This window comes from Gracilinanus agilis, chromosome 4 (assembly GCF_016433145.1).
Source record: "Gracilinanus agilis isolate LMUSP501 chromosome 4, AgileGrace, whole genome shotgun sequence".
In the NCBI taxonomy this organism is placed as follows: Eukaryota; Metazoa; Chordata; class Mammalia; order Didelphimorphia; family Didelphidae; genus Gracilinanus; species Gracilinanus agilis.
The window spans coordinates 491,189,007-491,211,049 of NC_058133.1; the positions used below are offsets into that span (position 1 = coordinate 491,189,007).

The window sequence follows — 22,043 nt, forward strand, 5'->3', positions numbered from 1 at the left end:
CCTGATAGGTTTCCTAGTACTTCTTTGAGATAAAAGGACTTTGGAAGTGTGGGGGATATAAAGCCATTGCTGCTGGAGCTCCCCTACTCCCCCCTCCATTATACAGATCTCTCTCCCTTTAGTTTCCCATCTTTTTCTTCCATTTTGACTTGACCACTTTCCTTCTTTCCTTCTTGTATTCTAGGCCCATAGGAGTCCCTTGTTTTTAGGCTTCCAGATAGAGATCACTGATTTCTGCTTGTGCAGACAAAGATAAAGTTACTGAAAAACTAACCTAACTGCCAGCTTCACAAACATACACATGCCCAACTTCTCATATACCAGATCTGACATAATTCACTCTAAGAAATTCTTCAAAGATGCTATGGGGTCCAGAATCACAACCAAATACTTATTTCTGCTTTTCATTCAATCTCTGTTATCCTTCAACTGTTCTCAAAGAGCTATATCAGCATTCTTAATGTTCTGCATTTATTACAAAAAAAGATCTGTTTCTAAAGTTGGAATAAGACTTGAGTGGGTGGCTAAGTACATACAATCAGCAGCCTATACAGGACCAGTGCCTACAGGATAAGAGCGGGGCAAGAGTCGTGAGATGAGCTGATGGCATTCTACAGTGACATTCTCCTTTTGTACTTAGTGATTCTGGCCCTTTGGAAAACTGCTAGGAAGACACTGGCAAGAAGTATACAGGGTAGACAGGCAAGGATAGGCTGTGATCTGCAGCTTTGAGGGGAACTCTGAAACCAATGATATTTTAAATCATTTGAGGATCTGAAATTCTAGCCTCTTTAGAAGCCCCTAACAAGGCAGCTGAAACAGAAAAGTCTCAGTTGTGTGATAATGAGATTAAACCTATCCTGCCCATCTTTAGATTTAATCAGCAAAGGTGAAAACATCTCCACTTAATTCACAAGTTGGGAGGTCTGTAACCCATGTGTGCTAGAGTGAGTGACAAATCAGAATTTATTGACTGCCTCCTAGGCAGTCCTAAGAAAGGCTTCTGTTGTGATTGGACACATAAACTAAGAGGAAGGCACCAGAAATGATGCAAAAGAGGCCCCTTTAAAAAGAGAGTTCAGTGAACTGAGGGCTCTTCTAGTTCATGAACTAGACCTGGGACCTCAAGATCTTGGTGAGATTGTTCTTAAATCTTTCCTTTGGAATTCCACGTGGTGTGTGTAAAGACTAAATCTTCCTGAACTTCTCTTAAGGAACTTCCCTTTCAAAAAAGACTCCGTGACTGAAGCTTTTGCTTCATACACCTTCGGGCCTCAGCTCAAGGTTTGTCCTTTTTCCTATTCAGGACTAGTTAGATCTGCTTGGGTTACAACACCAGAGACCTAAGCGAATTATTTAGTTCGTCATATCTTACCTTATCCTCTCTAAATTTCTTACTTTCTCTTTCTCTTCTCATTTGTAAATAAACTTCCATAAAAGTCATTTTGACTTGAGGTTATTCTTTAATTGGGAACTGATAATTATTCAATTCCCTGGTGACCTAACCTTTTAATATATTCAACCAAAGGGGGCAGCTGGGTAACTCAGTGGATTGAGAGTCAGGCCTAGAGACGGAAGGTCCTAGGTTCAAATCTGACTTCAGACACTTTCTAGCTGTGTGACCCTGGGCAAGTGACTTGACCCCCATTGCCTAGCCCTTACCACTCTTTTGCCTTGGAGCCAATACACAGTATTGACTCCAAGACGGAAGGTAAGGGTTCTTAAAAATTAAAAATATATATATATTCAACCAAAAACCCTCTTTTGCCCCTTACAATTGGCGCCTTCCCATAGTATTTCAAAGCATCTTATTTCTCCCCCTTTTAGGATATTCTTATACTTGGTTTCTCCCAAGTATTAAAACATTACTTAATGTTCTTCTTGCATCATCAACTCTAATCCACCTCTGAATAGTTTTCTCTTCTACTATCTAGGCCATTAAATGAAATATTTACCATGATGTTATTTGAGGATTGCCATGAAATCATATTAAAGAAATGAGATTATTTGTGGATTTTGGAACTGAACCTAATCTTACTGAACATAAACAGCTTTAAATAAACTTGAATGACTTAACTAATTTAGTACACGAATGTAATAGAATATGAAGAATTTAGGAGAAGCAGGTTAAGACTCTCATAAGTTGACAGGCTGAACTAAGCAATAACATACGAAAAAATGGCCACAACAATGGAAGTAGAGAAAAAAGAAAATGAAATTTAATGCTGTATAATTATAATGAGCAAAACTTTGTCTCTCCTTCCCTTCCTCAAAGAGGTGGGGCTTTGGTATAGGTCCTGGACCCAAGTCCCCACCTGAATGACTAGACACTAAAGGCAGGCAGGGCAGTCTGGCTCTTTTTTCTTTCCTTTCTTTTTCCTTTTCTTTCAAAGTCTTTGCCACAAGGACAAACTCAATGGCCAGGGTAAGAGCTCTATGCATAGAAATCAACGTGATGTAAACAAAGGGCATCACAACATTTTAAAACAAAATGAGGGAAGGGTTTTCCTCTCCTACCCCTGGCAATGGGAGCCCCATTCATCTGAGCCCTAGCTCTGTCTGTCACTTTGACCACATGTGGCAGGGCAAGAATCCAAGCAAGGCAAAAGGTTCTTTGTGAATATCTTCTCTCTGCCTAACGACAGGTGTGCTGTCTGCAATAATTAGCTTAGAAAAAGGGATCTCCTTAACTCTCCTATGAAACTGGTGAGGGATCTCAGTTTCCCTTCATTAATTTCTTGACAGCTCAATGTCCTCACATCTGTCACTGTTTGTGAGTTCCATTCCAAGAACACAAATTGCTTCAAGGGCTGGGCAACAAATCTATTTTGGCTCATGGGGAAGAAATGGGTCCATCTGCTTACTAATCAAAAGCCATATTTTAATCAGTTTGGCTCCATAGCAGTGCAATGCTGGTGTCAGCAGCAAATGATCATGTGGCATTTTCCCCTGTGGGACTGTGTAGGATCAGTGGTTAAAGGCAGAAGCACTGCCCCCCCTCCATCCCAAAGAGGAGTCTCACCAGACATTCTAAGAGTCCCCTCCCTTCTCATCATTCATGTTATTTTTCAGTGCACTGAGGCATTTGCTCCCTGACAATAACTACAGGTAGGAGAGAAAGAAAAGGAAACTGCTTTTGGTCACCCCACCTGCTTACCTTAGTCTCTTCTTCAGCTGCAAACTGTCATGGATGATTCTTTTGACAAACTCTAATTCACCTCCTTCTGCCATGATTTCTGTGATACCCCCAGTGTTTACAGAACTTGGGGGAGGCCTACGAGGATTTCGAGAATTTACTCCCTAGAGAGAAAAAAGTATTTCAGACTCCTAAACTAGGTACTTGAGCATGTTCTTGCTCCAAAGCTCTCCTCACCATTAGCAAGCTATCTAAAATTTTTATACTAAATTTATATGTCTTTTTCTAAGTCTTATATAGCTACATTGGTTCAAAGCTTTAAGGAACGCTGAGAAGTATCTAGGTCAACCCCTTACTTTAGGGATAAGAAAGCATTTCTAAACACCAAGAGAGATTAAATGATTTGCATACAGTTATACACAGATATTATGTGATTGAGACAGGTTTTTAATTCTGACTCCTTGGCTTTAAATCATGACTTTTTAACATATTGGTGGGAGAAAGCAAGACAAAGAAGAAAAATGATGAATTTGGAAGTATCTATCTCAAGAGGCAGTATGTCTTAGAGAAGTTAAAGGGACCATCCTGGGTTCAAATTCTGACACACATTGGCAGGCTACTTCCACTTCTCAGAAACAGACAACTCTCTCTGTAAGTTACAGAATTTTTTTGTCCATTTGCATTGGTAGAAGGAGCTTCCACACTGAGAGAAACCTACATAGATGAAATCTAAGTCTGGACAAAAAAAGTTTATGTGTGTTTATAGGTACACATGCACAAACAGATACATCAACCTGATAAAATGGTTAGTGATCTTCTCATTCATTTGTTCATTCATTTTTAAGTATTTAATTAAGTACTTACTTTTGTTCAAGGCCCTATAGTAGGGCCATAAGGATACAAAGATAAGGCAATTAAGTTCAATGTGTTTGGGTTAACTTCATTATTTTTTAACCCAAATCATTTAACTTTACATAATATTTCTTATCTAGGCATTAGTTAAGGGAGCAAAGAAGTAACTATAGTCACATTATATCACTTGGCTAGGAAAACCATGCCTTCAGATTGTATCATTAATACTTAATGAGGGGCAGCTGGGTAGCTCAGTGGATTGAGAGCCAGGCCTAGAGACAGGAGGTCCTAGGTTCAAATCCGGCCTCAGACACTTCCCAGCTGTGTGACCCTGGGCAAGTCACTTGACCCCCATTGCCTACCCTTACCAATCTTCCACCTTCAAGTCAATACACAGAAGTTAAGGGTTTAAAATTTTAAAAAAAAAAAAACTTAATGAAACTGGCAATCATCAATTAAATCAACAAGAATTCACTTAAAAACAAGTGTTGGGATAGGCAGTCTACTAATCCACCACATACAAAGTCAATCCCAACAGCTTTCAGGGGATTCACAACTAATATTTCAAGAAAATATTACATTATATACCTTTAAAAAAAATTCTGTCTTAGAAACAATACTAAGTATCAGTTCCAAGGCAGAAGAGCAGGAAAGGCTAGACAAGTGTTAAGTGACTTGCCTAGGGTCACACAGATAGGGAGTGTCTGAGACCAGATTTGAACCCAGGACCTCCCATCTTCAGGCTTGACACTCTATCCACTGATAGTTGCCTCCATTACATTATACTTTAATGCTTTTTAAATGTATTAAAAAATTTTTAAATAAAACCTTTGACATTGTTGCCTGAAAAGATGAATCATTTTGTTCTAGATATTTAAGTCAATATTGCTAAAAAGCACACTTTAAATGGGCTAAATCAACTATTTCAAGAAACATTTCAGTGACTCTTTAAAAAAAATAATCACTAATATTCATTTGGATTTTGATAAATAAAACCTCAATTTTTCAGATAAATTCTGATTAGCTGGTCTGAAGGACAGATTTTTTTTTTTTTAAGATACCATTTTTTGCTTTTCTCAGTACAATAATCTAGCCCATCACACTATAATGGTGCCTAACAGAACTCCCAACAGGTTAGCTGGTAAGAATAATTTGCAAGTGAGATATTCTATCCATTTAATATGGAATTTGTTCCCGAGTACCACTTTCACCTCCCTTCCACCCTATCAAGCTTATTATATTTACTATTCTAGAATAATATTACTAATAGTAGCTAGCATTTAAATAGTGCCTTTTTGACAGCCACGATGCAAAACACTTTACAAATATTTCATTTTATTTATTTCGAAGAAAGAATCTGATAAGCAACATCCACTTTTAATCCACATCCTAACAATCTGAATTAATGGACTTTTAATTTAATTGTGTTTAGGTTTTTTGGTGTCCCTTCTTATTGCCAATCCTCAAAGGTGATGTTTGGAAAATTACTTTAGAAGGGGGGGAAGGGGCTGAATTAGAAATTTCCCCAACTGAGATAATGCAATAAGGTAAAGAGAACTGCTTCTTTACTCGCCCTATCCACCACACACATTTTGTTTTAAACCATAATATGAAATAGTAGACATCGAGAGTTCACTTTATTTTTGCACTTTTAATAAATAGAAATAATTTGAGCTGTTTTGGGCTGCCATCAAAAATCTTTTTATGGTAATCTTTTAGCTTTGCAACAAGAAGACTATGAAAAACATCCAAATCCAGAGAAGATTCCTCTTCCCAGCACCCCAAAATCAGCTCTTTTCCAATAGCACAGCTAGTCTATTAGCGTGCACAAGACATTTAGTCTAACCAGCAATTAATCTTGGGATAGCTTTGTATTGTATAATGTTTCCCATTGAAATGTATCACCTGCTTGACATTGCTCTCACCACTAACCCACCCATCCAATATGGCAAATCCAGACAAACATTCAGTTTCTCCAGAGCAGCAGATACTCTACCTTGGCTTCCAACTGGTTGGCAAAAAAGGGAGGGTTGCACATGCAAAAATCATAAATGATCTCAGATTCCTCTTTAAGAGCATCCATTAGGAGTGTCTTCTGTGGTACTTTAACCACTGGCAGAAAAAGCAGGATGTTTAAGATATAGAGCAACAATTAACTCACTATAGATTCATTAACATGCTTAATGGCTCCACTTATCATATGTTTAACACTACAAAAAAGTACCCTCAGTTTATACAAAAGAGACTTTAGGTCCCTGGAACAAAAGGAAAAGAATATTAACAGCCTTTAACACATACAGCAGGCAGAAGAGGAGGAAGAAAAATACACCTCAGTCATCACTAGGGATTTATGCTTCAATCTAGCCCGGTTCCATGCACTCTGTGGTTGCTCAATATTCACTGAAGCTCAAAAAGAGGGCAGGCTCAAATAGCCACAGGGCTTGGTTCAGGTAAAGCTCCTTCACATATCCCACTGCCCTCTCTAGGTGGCAAAAGAGGAGGGTGGTTAAAATCTAGGAGTAGGAGTCATTCAAGCCTGCATATTGGCAAAAAACCCCAACATTTCCATCAACCTTTGAACCAAAGCAAAGGCACACACAAGGTGCACCAAATGATAATAAAATAAAAGGATATTAGTTCTGTGGCATATACCTTTTATGAGATCAGATAAATTATTCTGTTCCACATTTTTCTTAGCATAATTAAAGCACATATCATCCACTTCTGTTGCAAGGAAATACCAGCCATTGAGAGTTGCTCCAAGTAAAGGATAGATGCAAGATGCTCCTGTACCTATCAAAATAAAAATTCAACACACATACATGCACACACACACAGATGCACATCACGTGCATACACACACACACACAAAATTATTGAAGACAATTATTTCCTTCTTTGAACTTCTATAGCACTTATACAAGTTGACACTTTAAATATGTCCTGTATTGTTCTTTAGATATCTGTAGACATTAATTTTGTTTCTTTAACAAAATTGTGCATGTGTCCAGATAGCTATAGCCCAATCTTTTAGTTTGTAATTCTCTTATAGTTCAAGACACATAGTAGGCATTCCATAAATAATTTGGTAGCTGACTGAAAAAACTCAAAACTCAAAGGAATTAACTTGATTTGGAAAAGGGCTATGCTTTCACATATTACCTTGTTTCCATAAAGGAAATCAATGATACAGTATTTGCTAAAATACCACAATGGTCAAATACCACAAACAAGATGAACATAAATTTCAATCTCCAAAAAAAATCTAAAATCATTTAGAATGGGAAAAGTTAAGATCAACTGAAGCCAAATTTATCAACTGTCTAGGTTACTAGCAGTCACTAATTCCAATCCATTCAAAGTAACTATGAGGTATAATGTACCCCCTCTTCTGTACTTTAGTTCTCGTAAAGAAAAAAATCAAAAGGCTAAGCAATACATTATAAAAATGGCCTTAAGGGCCAAAAATGGCATCATTTTAGTAATTTCTTCCATCCATTAAAAAAACAAATATGGGAGTTTCTGCAACAGTAAATACTATTTATTTGTTTGTTTTAAGTATTTACTATTGTGCAAAGATAAACATAATATTAAATACCATGAATCCTAATATTAAGAGATTTATATTCTAATCCTTCCCAGAAATTTGAAATGAATTATGGCAGGAGTTAAATGGGAGCAACAAAGGGGAAAAGAAAGGGAAGAAGTGATAAATAGCAAGTTATTTGATATTAAAGCAATCTGATCAATGAGAAGAGAGCAAAGTATAACAAATGCTTCAAGCCTAATATTTCTTCTCTTAATAATTATATTCACTTTTTCCTTAGAAGTTACAGGACCCTAATTAGACAAAATCTGATTCCAGTGAAGTGGCCTTTCTTTTATATTGCCCCACCTCCCCCACACCCCCTAACGAAAGAGCTAAAAAACACATCCTTCACACATTCCCTCTTGATACCCTTAGAAGGTCTGAGATATAATTAGGATCAAACCAGAAGCACCGAGATATTCAAATTTACTACAAATTTAGGAAGTTAGCCTCCTAAGAATGTGACATCCATTTGGCTTAATGTATTCCTATTTCAAAATCAGAAAGATCAGAACCACTTGTTCTTCAGAGGCTGATATTCCAATCACAATTCTGTGTTTGAAAATAAAATTTTAAAGTTCTTTAGTCAAGCTTTCTACAAAGAACCAGAACAAGTTAAAGGAGAAAAAGGAATGAGCTGGAAATGGAGAATACATTTACTGTATCTCTATCTCCCTTTACTACTTCCTTCTGAAACTAATCACACCAGAAGGTCTTCTGAAATGTAAATGCTTATAAACAGCAATTAAGCAGAGCCCATTTTGTGTATGCTAATTCTATTCCTTTTACTTCAGTTTAAACATTCCTACAAATGATCATCCAAAGAGTCCAGAACAGCTAACTTCACAGGCCCAAATGATATTTTAGTAAATGCACATTTGGCTAAAATTCCAAATGAACTTCTTTCAGTGAATCCAAATCTCAAGAACTTGGTAAAAGAAAATAAATGTTCAAACCAATAAGGAAAATGATCAAGTTGAGAAGCCACCAAGTTTCTCATCCTTATTCTCAAGGCTTTTGTTCTAGAACCTCCTGTGGCTGCCTAAGTGAAGTCAATGCTAAAAAAAGCCCAACTGTCACCAATAGAAAAGAGATCTCAACGGTCAATTTATTTTAACAAGACACTGGTAAAGAAACACCACATGAAACTTCCAAGCAAGAAATGAAGAGGAGATACCAATGTCAATCCCACGGCGGAGGGCACTCCTGGCTGGATCCCAAGGGCCAATCAGATCTTCCACCCAGTGGATATAGTTGAGTCGAAGTGGAACTGTAGGAATGAGCCTTTCCAATGGGATATCAATGGAAAGTCCAAAGTCTTCTTTTAAGAGAGTACAAGTCAAAGCTCTGACAGCTTCAGGGTCCTTGAAGTTAAGACTGGGGGGAGGGGGAGAGAAGTAGAAAATTATGGAATTTAGTCATGTTCATCACAAGAGCTACTTATCACCAAAGCCCTTGGAATTTTCCTTAAAGATGTCAGTCTAAATCATACCACACAAATCTCAGCATTCTGATAAATTTTGAAGGTTCCTAATCAGAAATCACCAATCTCTACTCTCCCAAAATGAAAATTTGAAATTACTTTTTTCCCCTATATCAAGGTGTCATAAACTTTCCCCAGATGATACTAGTTTTCCTTGAAAGTTACCTGTGATACAAGTCTAAAATATGGTTTTAGGAAAGGACAAAAATTGTTTCTCCAACATATAGCAGGATTAAACATGTTACCTGTCAAAATCATTACAAAATATCTACTACAGAGGAAAACTTTAAAAAATAAAATAGAAGTTAATGTATTCAGTTATTTGTGAACTGTTTATAAATCAGAAATTGTGGGGGGAACATTATAAATATTTTTTTATGCTTCATTATAATTTTCTCAAAAGTTATAAACAACAAAGGAAAAGGGAAGTATTTTTTGAAGCTGCTTTCCAAGATGAATTCTGGCAAAGGAATATGAACAGCCAGGCCTAAAGGGATCAGTGTAGCATTGTTCAAACTCTTCTTCACTTCCCAAGATGTTTGGGCAGCATTGGAGGCATAGTCAACAGAGACCATAGAACCTCAAGGCTACCAAGATTCTGTCACAGATGTAAACTCCTCTTCCCCATTCAAGTACCCATAGCAAGAAAGTTTTGGTCTGGGAGTTAGGAGATCTGGGCTCTAATCTTGGGATGGAAGGAGATAAAAAATGAAGAAAGGGAGGGAAAGATTTTTTTTAAATGCCTATTACATGACAGACAGACACAGCTAAAAAACTGTCTGAGGTCACATTTGAATTCAAGTCTTTCTGACTCTATCCATTGCATCATTTAGTTTCTATTAATTGGTAATCTTTATCTTAAGCAAGTCTCTTTAATTTGCTGAAATCTTGGTTTCCTTCTCATTAAAATTAGAGTGTTAAAACAGATGATCACTAAGGTTCTTTCAATATTGTAGGATACCTTAATTTCAAAATAATAGTTTCACATAAAATATGTATATAAACATGTATGTTAATTTCACTGATGTATACATATTTTTAAAAAAAGAACAATGACCCAGAAATGGAGAATTCATTAAAAATGGACAGGAAGAAAATAAACAAAAATGGTAATTAATTAAAAACAACAACAACATTCAAGGATTATTTCATTAATGTCTTATCTTTCACTTTCCTGATATCTGATGGCATCTTAAAAAGCAACTCTACTATGCATAAACAGGGGCAGGTTGGTATTCCAACAGATAGAACACCAGGCTTGGAGTCAAGGAGACCTTAGTTTAAATCCAGCCTCTGACACTTACTAGTTGTGTGACCCTGGGCACTATCACTTTACCCCTATTTGCCTCAGTTCCTCATCTGTAAAATATGTGACACACTGCAGAGGGAAATGATGAACCACTTCAGTATCTTTGCCAAGAAAATTCCATAACAAAAGTTCACAGGGTCACAAAGTCAGATATGATTGAACAATAACTATGCATATGATACATGGGAATGTTATAGTCAAAGATCATTTTTAACCAAAATTTCCCCAAACCTGCCCTATTCTCTCCTGCCTCCCCCCCACCTTAGTTTATACCAATAAGTAAAATATTTTCCAAAATTTTAAAGCCTAACAACTGGATCTCCTTCACCAAACTTTCATTTATCTGCAACAACCCCTCCCCAGTAAATGTGATTCCCCACAAAACACTTTAAGATCTCACATACTGATCATATAACACTGTGCATTGTGATTACCCGCCTGGAAGCTCCCCAGAAGCTAGCACACTATGTCTTCATATCTTCTCCAGTGTCCATTCTCCACATAGTAGGAATTTTAAAGTAGCTTGAGTGATGATTATATATTAGTACATTTGAAAAGAGAGGTAAGTGAACAAGGCTATAACTCTGCGTGATCCTTAAATACACATTGTGAAAATAAATTTTGAAACACCTTTTGAGGTATTAAAGTAAATTACATTTCCAGAGTAATAGTTTTGAAACAACTAACACTGAACAGGAGGAAGAGGAAGAGGAAGAAGTACAAAAGTGGTAATGAAAAGTTTTCAAAGATACTACATAAATAGCTATTAGGCCCTTAAAAAAAAAAAAAAAAAGGCCAGAAGAGGTCCTGGCTTTGCTTCTAAGGAATTATTAAAGAAAGCAATTATTGTTAAGATACTAGTGGTGCCAAGAGACCAGTGGTCAAAAAGTATAAACAAATAGTTCTCAAACTACTAACAACAACATAAAAGAAGAATGCTCCAAATCACTAGTAGTGAGAGAAATGCATATCTAGATAACCCTGAAGCCTTACATCTCACACTCTGCAAACTGGCAAAAATAAGAACAATCAACTTTGGAGGATTTGTGGGAAGACATGCCCATTGATGTATTGTTGGTAGAGCTGTAAATCAGCAAAATCAATTGGAATTATGCAAATAAAATTACAAAATTATCCATACTCTTAACTCATAGATTCCATTACTAGGCTAATACTCCAAGAAGATCACCAATAAAGTCCTCAGAACATTTATAGCAGCACTTTTGGTGAGAGCAAAAAACATTGAATAAGGATGGGCTAAAAAAAATGTGGTGCAAAAGTGAAGGAATCTGAATGTCCTATAAGAAATAATGAATGTGGTGAATACAGAGAAGCACCAGAGTAAAACTAATCAAGACAAAAAAACAAAAGATACAATGGAACGTTAACCATGTAAACACAAAGAAACATAAAAAAAATTTTTTAAGTTGTAAAATTACAAAGAATAATATCTTATAATAGCAAAGAGATTACAGCCAAATTGTCACAAGGATTATTCACTATGACCAGGTGGGATTTATACCAGGAATGCAAGGCTGGTTTATTATTAGAAAAACCATCCGGAATAATTGACCACATCAATAATCAAGCTAACAGAAATCGCATAATTATCTCAATAGATGCAGCAAAAGCCTTTGACAAAATACAACACCCATTCCTACTGAAAACATTAGAAAGTATAGGAACAGAAGGGCCTTTCCTCAAAACAATAAATAGTATTTATTTAAAACCATCAGCAAGTATCATTTGCAATGGGGATAAGTTAGAAGCCTTCCTAATATGATCAGAAGTGAAGCAGGGATACCCATTATCACCACTATTATTTAATATTGTGCTGGAAATGCTAGTGGTTGTAATTAGAGAAGAAAAAGAAATAGAAGGGATTAAAGTAGGCAATGAGGAAATTAAATTATTATTCTTTGCGATAATATGATGGTATACTTAGAGAATCCTAGAAAATCAACTAAAAAGCTAGTGAAAATAATTAATAACTTTAGCAAAGTTGCAGGATACAAAATAAACCCACATAAATCATCAGCACTTCTATATATCTCCAACAAAACTCAGTAGCAAGAGTTAGAAAGAGAAACTCCATTTAAAATCACTACAGACAATATAAAATATTTGAGAAACTGCCAAGACAAATACATAAATTATATATAAACAACTACAAAACACTCTTCACAAAATTAAATCTCAATCTAAACATAGAAAAACACTAATTGATCATAGGTAGGATGAGCTAATATAATACAAATGACAATCCTACCTAAATTAATTTACTTACTCAGTACCATACCTATATAAAACTACCAAAAAACTTATTTATAGGATTAGAAAAAATAGTAACAAAGTTCATCTGGAAAAACAAAAGATCAAAAATATCAACGGAACTAATGAAAAAAATATGAAGGATGTTGACTTAGCAATACCAGATCTTAAACTGTAATAAAAAGCAATGATCATCAAAAAATAGGGTACTGAAGGAAGGGGGCCTACCAGTACCAGATCTTAAAACTGTACTATAAAGCAGTAGTCATCAAAACAACATGGCTTAGAGACAGAAGGGAGGATCAGTGGAATAGACTAGGGTAAGCGCCCTCAGCAAGACAGTCTATGATAAACCCAAAGAACCCAGCTTTTGAAACAAAAACCTACTATTTGACAAAAACTGCTGGGAAAATTGGAAAACAATATGGGAGAGATTGGATCTAAATCAACATCTCACACCCTATACCAAGATAAACTCAGAATGGGTGAATGACTTGAATATAAAGAAGGAAAACTATAAGCAAATTAGGTGAGCACAGAATAATAGGCCTGTCAAATCTCTGGGAAAGGAAAGATTTTAAAACAAGCAAGAGCTAGAAAAAATTACAAAATGTAAAATAAATAATTTTGACTACATTAAACTAAAAAGGTTTTGTACAGACAAAACCAATGCTATCAAAATTAGAAGGGAAGCAACAAATTGGGAAAAAATCATCATAACAAAAAACTCAGACAAAGGTCTAATTACTCAAATATACAAGGAGCTAAATCAATTGTACAAAAAAATCAAGCCATCTCCCAATCAATAAATGGGCAAGTGACATGAATAGGCAATTCTCAGATAAAGAAATCAAAACTATCAATAAACATAAGGAAAAGTGTTCTAAATCTCTAATAATTAGAGAAATCCAAATCAAAACAACTCTGAGGTATCACCTCACACCTAGCAGATTGGCTAAAATGACAGCAGGGGAGAATAATGAATGTTGGAGGGGAGGTGGCAAAATTGGGACATTAATGCATTGCTGGTGGAGTGGTGAATTGATCTAAACGTTCTGGATGGCAATTTGGAACTATGCCCAAAGGGCTTTAAAAGACTATCTGCCTTTTGATCCAGCCATAGCACTGCTTGGTTTATACCCCAAAGAGACAACAGAGAAAAAGACTTGTACAAAAATATTTATAGCTGTGCTCTGTGGTGGCGAAAAATTGGAAAATGAGGGGATGTCCTTCGTTTGGGGAATGGCTGAACAAATTGTAGTATCTGTTGGGGATGGAATACTACTGTGCTGAAAGGAATAACGAACTGGAGGAATTCCATGTGAACTGGAACGACCTCCAGGAATTGATGCAGAGTGAAAGGAGCAGAACCAGGAGAACAATATACACAGAGACTGATACTGTGATACAATCACAAAGGAATTCTCTACTAGCACCAATGCAAGGATCCAGAGCAAGGCTGAGGGACGTATGAGAAAAAAAAAAAAACTAGCCACATTCAGAGGAAGAACTGTGGGAGGAGAAACAAAGAAGAAAAACAACTACTTGAACACATGGGCTGATGGGGAATTTATTGGGGATGTAGACACTAAATGATAACTCTAGTCCAACTACCAATAATATGGAATTGGGTCTTAATCAATGATACAACCCAGTGGAATTATGCATCGGCTAAGGGGGGGTTAGAGGGGCTTGGGGGAGAGGGAAAGAATATGAAACATGTAACTATAGGAAAATATTCCAAATAAAAATTAAAGTAACTTGGAAAAAAATTGGGTACTGCTAAGAGATAGAAGGGTAGATCAATGGAATAGACTAGGAGTAAATGACCTCAGCAATCTGGGTTGGATAAACCCAAAGATCCCAGCTTTTGGGTTAAGAACTCACTATCTGACAAATACTCCTGGGAAAATTGGAAAACAGTATGGCAAAAATTAGATTTAGATCAATATCTCACACCTTATACAAAGATAAATTCAAAATATAAATGACTTAAATATAAAGAGTGATATAAGTAAATTAGGTGAACACAGAATTAGTATACCTGTCAGAACTATGGGGAAGGGAAGAATTTAAGACCTAGCAAGGGAAAGAGAACATTACAAGATGTAAAATGAATAATTTTGACTAGATTAAATTATAAAGTTTTTGTACAAACAAAACCAATGCAACCAAAATTAGAAGGGAAACCATAAATTGGGGAAAAAAATTTTAACAAAATTCCTTGACAAAGATATAATTTCTTAACTATATAAGGAACGAAGTCAAATTTATAAGAAATCAAACCATTCCCCAATTGACAAATGGGCAAGGGATTTTGAATAGGCAGTTTTCAGATGAAGAGATCAAAACCATCGATAATCATATGAAAAATTGTTCTAAATCCCTCCTAATTAGAGAGATGCAAATTAAAACAACTCTGAGGTGTCACCTCACACCTATTGGATTAGTCAATATGACAATAAGGGAAAATAATGTTGATACAGATGTGGCAAAACTGGGACATTAATGCATTGCTGGTAGAATTGTGAATTGATAAAATCATTCCGGAAGGCAATTTGGAATTATGCCCAAAGGATGTTAAAAGACTGCCTTGCCCTTTGATCCAACAATACCAATACTAGGTTTGTATCCCAAGGAGATAGGGAAAAAAAAAAAAAACTGGAGGGGCAGATGGGTAGCTCAGTGGATTGAGAGCCAGGCCCAGAGATGGGAGGTCCTAGGTTCAAATTTGGCCTCAGACACTTCTTAGCTGGGTGACCTTGGGCAAATCACTTGACATCCATTGCCTAGCCCTTACCACTCTTTTGCCTTAGAACCAATACCTAGTATTGATTCTAAGATGGAAGTTAAGTGTTAAAAAAAAAAATGGGAAAGGATCTATTTGAACAAAAGTATTTATAGCTGCACTCTTTGTGGTATTAACAATGGGAAAAAGAGGGTTTGTCACTCAATTAGGTAATAGCTGAACAGATTGTGGTATATGATGGTGATAGAATACTATTGTACTATAAGGAATGATAAAACTGCTTGATTTTTATATGAACTGGAAATGCCTCCATGAACTGATGCAGAATGAAATGAGCAGAACCAGTAGAACACTATACAGAGTAACTGAAATATTGAGGGATGATCAAATGTATTAGACTTTGCTACAAACAGCAATACAATGATCCAGGACAATCCCGAGGGACTTATGAGAAAGAACTGTGGGAGTAGAAACACAGAAGAAAAACATATGACTTATCACTTGTTTATATGGATATATGATTTGAGGTTTAGGTTTTAGAAGATGACTCTATTACAAAAATGAATAATATGGAAATAGATTGAATAATACATGTATGTATAGCCCAGTGGAATTGCTTTTCAACTCTGGGAGAGGAGAGGAGAGAGGGGAGAGAGAAAACATGAATCATGTAACCATGGAAAAAATATCTTTAAAATAAAAATATAGTTTAAAAGTTTCTATTTTTTTTAACCCTTATTTTACATCTTGGAATCAATACTCTATGTATTGGTCCAAGGCAGAAGAGCAGTAGGGACTAGGGAATGGGAATTAAGTGACTTGCCCAAGAAGTGTCTGAGGCCAGATTTGAACCTAGGACCTCCTATCTCTAGGCCTGGCTCTCAATCCACTGAGCCACCCAGCTGCCCCTAATAAGAATGTCTTAAAGAGTCAAAAAGGTGTTCTGATCTACACCACTGCTTTACAAGGCAAGAGGCCCACAAGGATTGCACATATTTTCTCTCTTTCAAGATACTGATCAGTTATATTGATTTTTCCTTTTTTTTTTTCTTTAAAAGGATCCCAAGAGTGCATTTACAGGTGTGCTGGGGAGAGGGGCAGAATATAACCCCAAAGCCACTTATCAATAAGACCTATTATAAAACTGTCCAAAATAAAACTGTTCCTATAGGGATACCTTATCACTATCTGATTATAAGACTGTGGGAAAATGAGTAAACAGGAGAAAAAAGTGTTAGTCATTACCTTCCACTAGGAAGATACAGTCAAATATTAGCTGAGTAGCTGAACAAGATGGGCCAATGACATTCTCTCTATGGTCAAAGAGCTTCAGGGGTAGGTCTTTTATATATGAAAAGAAAGGTGTGTAGGATTAACTGACTAAATATACCATCTATGCAAGGGCAGTAAAATGAATGTTCTTCATTTGGTTCACAGTGGCACCTCAATTCATTACTAAAATCCAAATAAATCAATTATTGTTCAAGATCTAAAGATATCAGGAATAGAATTTCAAAAATGCTTTATTGTCTACAAAAGAACTCACATCATTTTAATTGATCATATATAGGGGGGAAAAGCCTAATACGTGGTCTTTTTCTAAGGAAAAATACAAGAAACTATAAATTTGCCTCTTTCATAACTCTCTTCCTCCCACTTCAAAGTTAACAAGGAACTAGCAATTCTGAAGTGGAACACTTTGGGGAATATTTTCAGAAGCAGAATATAAAAGTCTAAATAAAAGTGTAATATATTTTTTCAAATACTTATCCCCCACCCATCCACTGAGGCTTTGTAAGAAGTTATAATAAAGACAAAAAGAAAAAGGTGAATATGAACTTGGTAAAAGCAGGTGCTCCTCAACCAACTCTGAGGGAAATAAAAAGACTTTAAAATCTCATATCTATCTTTTTTATACCTTAACACCCACTCAGCTCAAATCAAGCAAGTGATTGGGTGACATGTTATAAGAAAACAAAGTAAAATTATTCTTCAATTTCTAAGACAATGAAGAATAATCAATCACTAAAATGACTGTTTTCTTAAACCAAGACATTCCAAGACCCCCAAATCCTCATAAATTGGTAAGGTAAGAATCAAATGGACTGCTGTTGGCCATACTAAAAGTCAGTCCAGATTAGACTAGATTTCTTTGGACTAGTTTTTAATTCAACAAGAGAAAGAAAGGAGAAAAATGTTACTTTCTGTTTTAACCATTCTATTAAAGACAGCTTTGTCTATAGGATATGCACTCAGTCTTCTCCTTTACTCAGCTATCATTTCATCACCAGAAGAGTTGCTCTCCAAGGTCACAAATGATTAAATATGAACTAAGATGACTAAAAGTGTGAAGTATTCTGACAGATGTATTTTCTAAAGATGAAACACATTATGTGCCATGGGGAAAATAATGAACTAAAGTGGACCAGTTTCTTTTCTTTTCTTTTTTTTTTTAAACCCTTACCTTCCATCGTAGAAGCAATACTGTATATTGGTTCCAAGGCAGAAGAGTGGTAAGGGTTAGACAATGGGGGGTTAAGTGACTTGTCCAGAGTCATGTAGCTGTGAAGTGTCTGAAGACAAATTTGAAGCCAGGACCTCCCATGTGTAGGCCTGGCTCTCAATCCACTGAGTCACCCAGCTGCTCCCAGGACCAGTTTATCTTTAAGCTAGTAATTAAGGGCCACATTTAAGTCCTCCTTCCCCTCTCCCCCATACCCACTTAACTACTCCAGTCCACTGTAGCCCAGTTCCTTGAAATAAAAATCATTCAGATAATTCAAAGGTCTTTCTTTAGTCAAGCTCAGTGCAGCTGGCCCTACAGTTCAAGAATAGCTGTACTCAAGAGAAAAGGGAGCTGGGAAGAACAAATAGACCATCCCAGAAAACCTGTCTAGAAATGCTAGTACAGGTCAGCTGGCCTTCCATGGTTTCCATGGAAGCAGCCAGCCAGATTCTACTGACATGAATGAAGCCTGGCAGTACTTCCTTCCAAGACTGGCAGCAGTCATCTGAAGATAACCCTGCAGCACTTAAAACATTAATTACTTTGTTTATGAGGCATGTGGGGTGACACTAACATCAACATGATTAGGGCTTCCCTAGTTCTTCAACTCCAAGACACTGTTTATACTGAGCTCATTCTTACCATTCAAGGAAAGCCTAGAGAGATACATTCATCCTGGATTGTTTGGCAACACTGCAAACTATTTATTAGCAAGGAAATCAACTCTAAAAACAATCAAGCACAAAGCACTTAACAGGGGCTGGCGCTAACCACTAAGTCTGGTCTCTCACAATTGGTCCAATAACTGAAGATAGGTACATGAAAATAAACACAGAACCAATCCTGGGCTTCAGTTCCAAAATGGACATCATTTTCTCCTTCCAAAAAAAACAAAGATGTCAATGTAACAGCTAACATCCTTTCTTTGGGAAAATTCCAGCTACCTAAAAGCACAAGTAGAAGACTGAGGGTTTTAGTGACTGAAGCCCCCAATTATCCCAACTACTTAAATGTAGAACTTGGATTTTATTTGTATTGATGAGGTTTATTATAGTACACTCAATAACAAAACAAACACATCCTTCTATACTCTGCAAAACCATGCCCATGTCTAACAACCTCCCACCCCTGTAGTTCCCCATCTCTGCAATGAAAACATCTTCTTAATTTGGAGGGGAAGAGGGGGAACTAAGCCTGGCTATTAAAATTACAGGGATCAGTCACTTTTGGGTTTGAAGACAATTTTGGTCATATATTTAAATAACAGAAAGGCAAATGAACTAAAATTAGATGAAATCAGTCTCTACTGTGTATTTGTCACAAAGTAACTTATTGTCAACAGAATCTCCTATATATTAGGATTTCTTTAAAAAGAAGGACTTGCTTCACATGCTCCAAAGTAGAAATATGAGAAAACACTCCCATCCCATTCCTTTGCAAAGTCTGATTTGCAAAGGATTTGTCTTCAGGTTGACAGGTACGGAATACTGTATATATTCAGATTTTTTTCAACATATTGAATTTGCTGATTTTTCCCCCTTTTTTTATTTAAAAAAGTTTTTTGTCATATGAGATGGTGTAATTAGAGAAGGGAAGGGAAAGGATAGAGAGAGAAGTTTGGATGAAATAAATACACAAGATTTCATTAAAATTTTTAAAGGATTTGCTTTAGTAAATACATCCAATATTAGCAGTAAGGAGATGCCTCTGGGTAGTTTGCATTTCTATTACCCAAGGAAGATATGACAATCACTATAATAATATTGTACAAACAGCAACCTACATCATAAGCCAAGGCCTCTGTAGCCTCTCAGACCTCCCAAGCACGGACTTCAGTTTATGGGATGATCACTAAGGAACTAAAAATGGCAGCTGTCAAACTGCATTAAAAATTTCTTGGAGGGTTCCTGTTTGTACAAAAATATTTATCACTATGCTTTTTGTGGTGTCAAAAATTTGGAAAATAAGGAGATGCTCCTTGATTGGGGAATGGATGAACAAATTGTGGTATACGATGGTGATGTAATACTACTGTGCTATAAGGAATGAATTGCTTGATTTCTATAAGAACTGGAAAGACCTCCATAACTGACATGGAGTGGAATAAGCAAAACCAGAACATTATACACAGTAACTAAAACATCATGGGATGATCAAATGTAATGGACTTCTCTACTAAAAGCAATGCAATGAACCAGGACAATCCTGAGGGACTTGTGAGAAAGAAGGCTATCCACATCTAGAGAAAGAACTGTGGGAGCAGAAATGCAGATTTTGGGTTTTGGTTTTAAAAGATTACTCTATTACAAAAATGAATAATACTGGGGGGGGGGGGGGCGGGGAATGACACCCATGGAGGTCTAAAAAAAGCTTTAGGGGCCAAGTCAGTAGTCTCCTGGAAATCACTATGTACTCTCCTATCTTTCCCACAGATGGCAGAAGTTACATGGATGGCAGATGCCCCCACAAAGAGCCAGCCCTTCCTGAGTGACTGTCAGCAAGGACACTGACTCAAACATCTAATTACTACAGTCAGACATAACTGTAACAAAGCACTTTACATATCTCTATAAATGTGTTCAAGGGAGCATGAAAACACATGCACACGCACATGCACGCACACTCAAATGAAGAGCTTTCAGGCTTCTACTACCCCCTCCCACTCAGCTTATTGTGCCTCCTTTAGAAGAGAAAGAAAAGACCCCCTTCCTCCTGACTTTCCCATCTTCTCAAAAAAATGAAGTTATCGCCTCTTCAATAGGACTAACGGGTTGCCTAAAAAAAATTTATTTTGCTTTTATTTGCTGAAGCTACCTTGAAATGTTTATTTCTCATATAAGAAATAAACTAATGAAAGGGAAATGTTCTGACAAAGTGGGATGAAAGAATGTAAACATCTTTGAGAGTAAGGCCTGTTTTCTAGTTTTTTTCACTGCAATCCCAACTCTTAACAGGGGGTCCAATATATATCCAACATTTGATCAATGTTTACTGAAATAAACTTTGAAATGAACATTCCAGCAATGCAGAGAATGGGAAATGATTAAGCAGCTAAAGTACAGGACCACAGAGAATGGGTTTAATGTCCTAAAGAGGGTTTAAGCTCAATAAGAGGAAAAACTTTCTGGGCCATAAAATCTGCTAGGGGAACTCCTGGGGGCTAGGGGAACCCTTGAATTAACTCCCTTTACTGTTGAGCTATAACCTATGGCAAGAATTAAAGCTATTGATTCCACCGTTTTGTCTTCCTGTGAAATGACAGTTAAGTACCTGTTTTTTCCCTTTAATTGTTGATTCTGAGAAACTTGGAAAATGTTTACTGTGAGAAGACTCAGGCTCACAGCTGAGGTGAAAGGTCACAAGGGATGGTCTATATAGCAGGGGTCGGCAACGTATGGCTCTTTCTGCAGGAGCCATAAAGTCCATTTTTTTTCAGGCGCTGTTACAGGAGTGCACTGTGAGCACTGTACGGCTCTCACGAAATTACATTTTTAAAAATGTGGCGTTTATGGCTATCACGGCCAAAAAGGTTACCAACCCCTGCTCTATGGCCTCAGGATCCTAATGCAATGAGTGCGTATAAGGCTCGAAAGTCTAATAACCTGCTGGCTTTAAACTGAGAGGTGTGGTCAGCCAAAGTGGTAGGTTCTGAAGATGAGTCTGGTATCTAAGACAGTGTGTATGGCCACATTTACAGATCCAGGGGACCCGTGTTCTCTCCTTGATAACTTGACCCAAGATCAGTCCTCGGTGATTCATGCCATCTCAAGAATTACATTTATTTTTTTAACATAAAAAACAGCTTTAATTATCTAATCATGCAGTTATTTTTTTTTTTAAACCCTTGTACTTCGGTGCATTGACTTATAGGTGGAAGAGTGGTAAGGGTGGGCAATGGGGGTCAAGTGACTTGCCCAGGGTCACACAGCTGGGAAGTGTCTGAGGTCAGATTTGAACCTAGGACCTCCCGTCTCTAGGCCTGGCTCTCACTCCACTGAGCTACCCAGCTGCCCCATGCAGTTATTTTTAACATTTACTTATTAATATTTGCAGTAGAGCAATCTTTTAATGCCAAACCTCCAATCATATCCCCATCAAACCATATGATCAATCATGTTTTTCTTCTGCTTTTCTGCTCCCACAGTTCT

General features: G+C 36.7%; 1 protein-coding gene across 1 annotated transcript in view; it reads right to left on the minus strand.

Annotated features, from left to right (window-relative positions):
- The window catches only part of METTL16 (methyltransferase 16, N6-methyladenosine), a 55,063-nt gene that overhangs the window by 20,710 nt on the left and 12,310 nt on the right, over nt 1-22,043 (minus strand). Inside the window, exons 3-6 of the mRNA XM_044672977.1 lie at nt 8,755-8,954; nt 6,641-6,781; nt 5,985-6,100; nt 3,158-3,300 (exon numbers count right to left, since the gene is read on the minus strand). Of these exons, the coding sequence (XP_044528912.1) occupies nt 3,158-3,300; nt 5,985-6,100; nt 6,641-6,781; nt 8,755-8,954 (600 nt within the window). The remainder of the gene's footprint in view (nt 1-3,157; nt 3,301-5,984; nt 6,101-6,640; nt 6,782-8,754; nt 8,955-22,043) is intronic.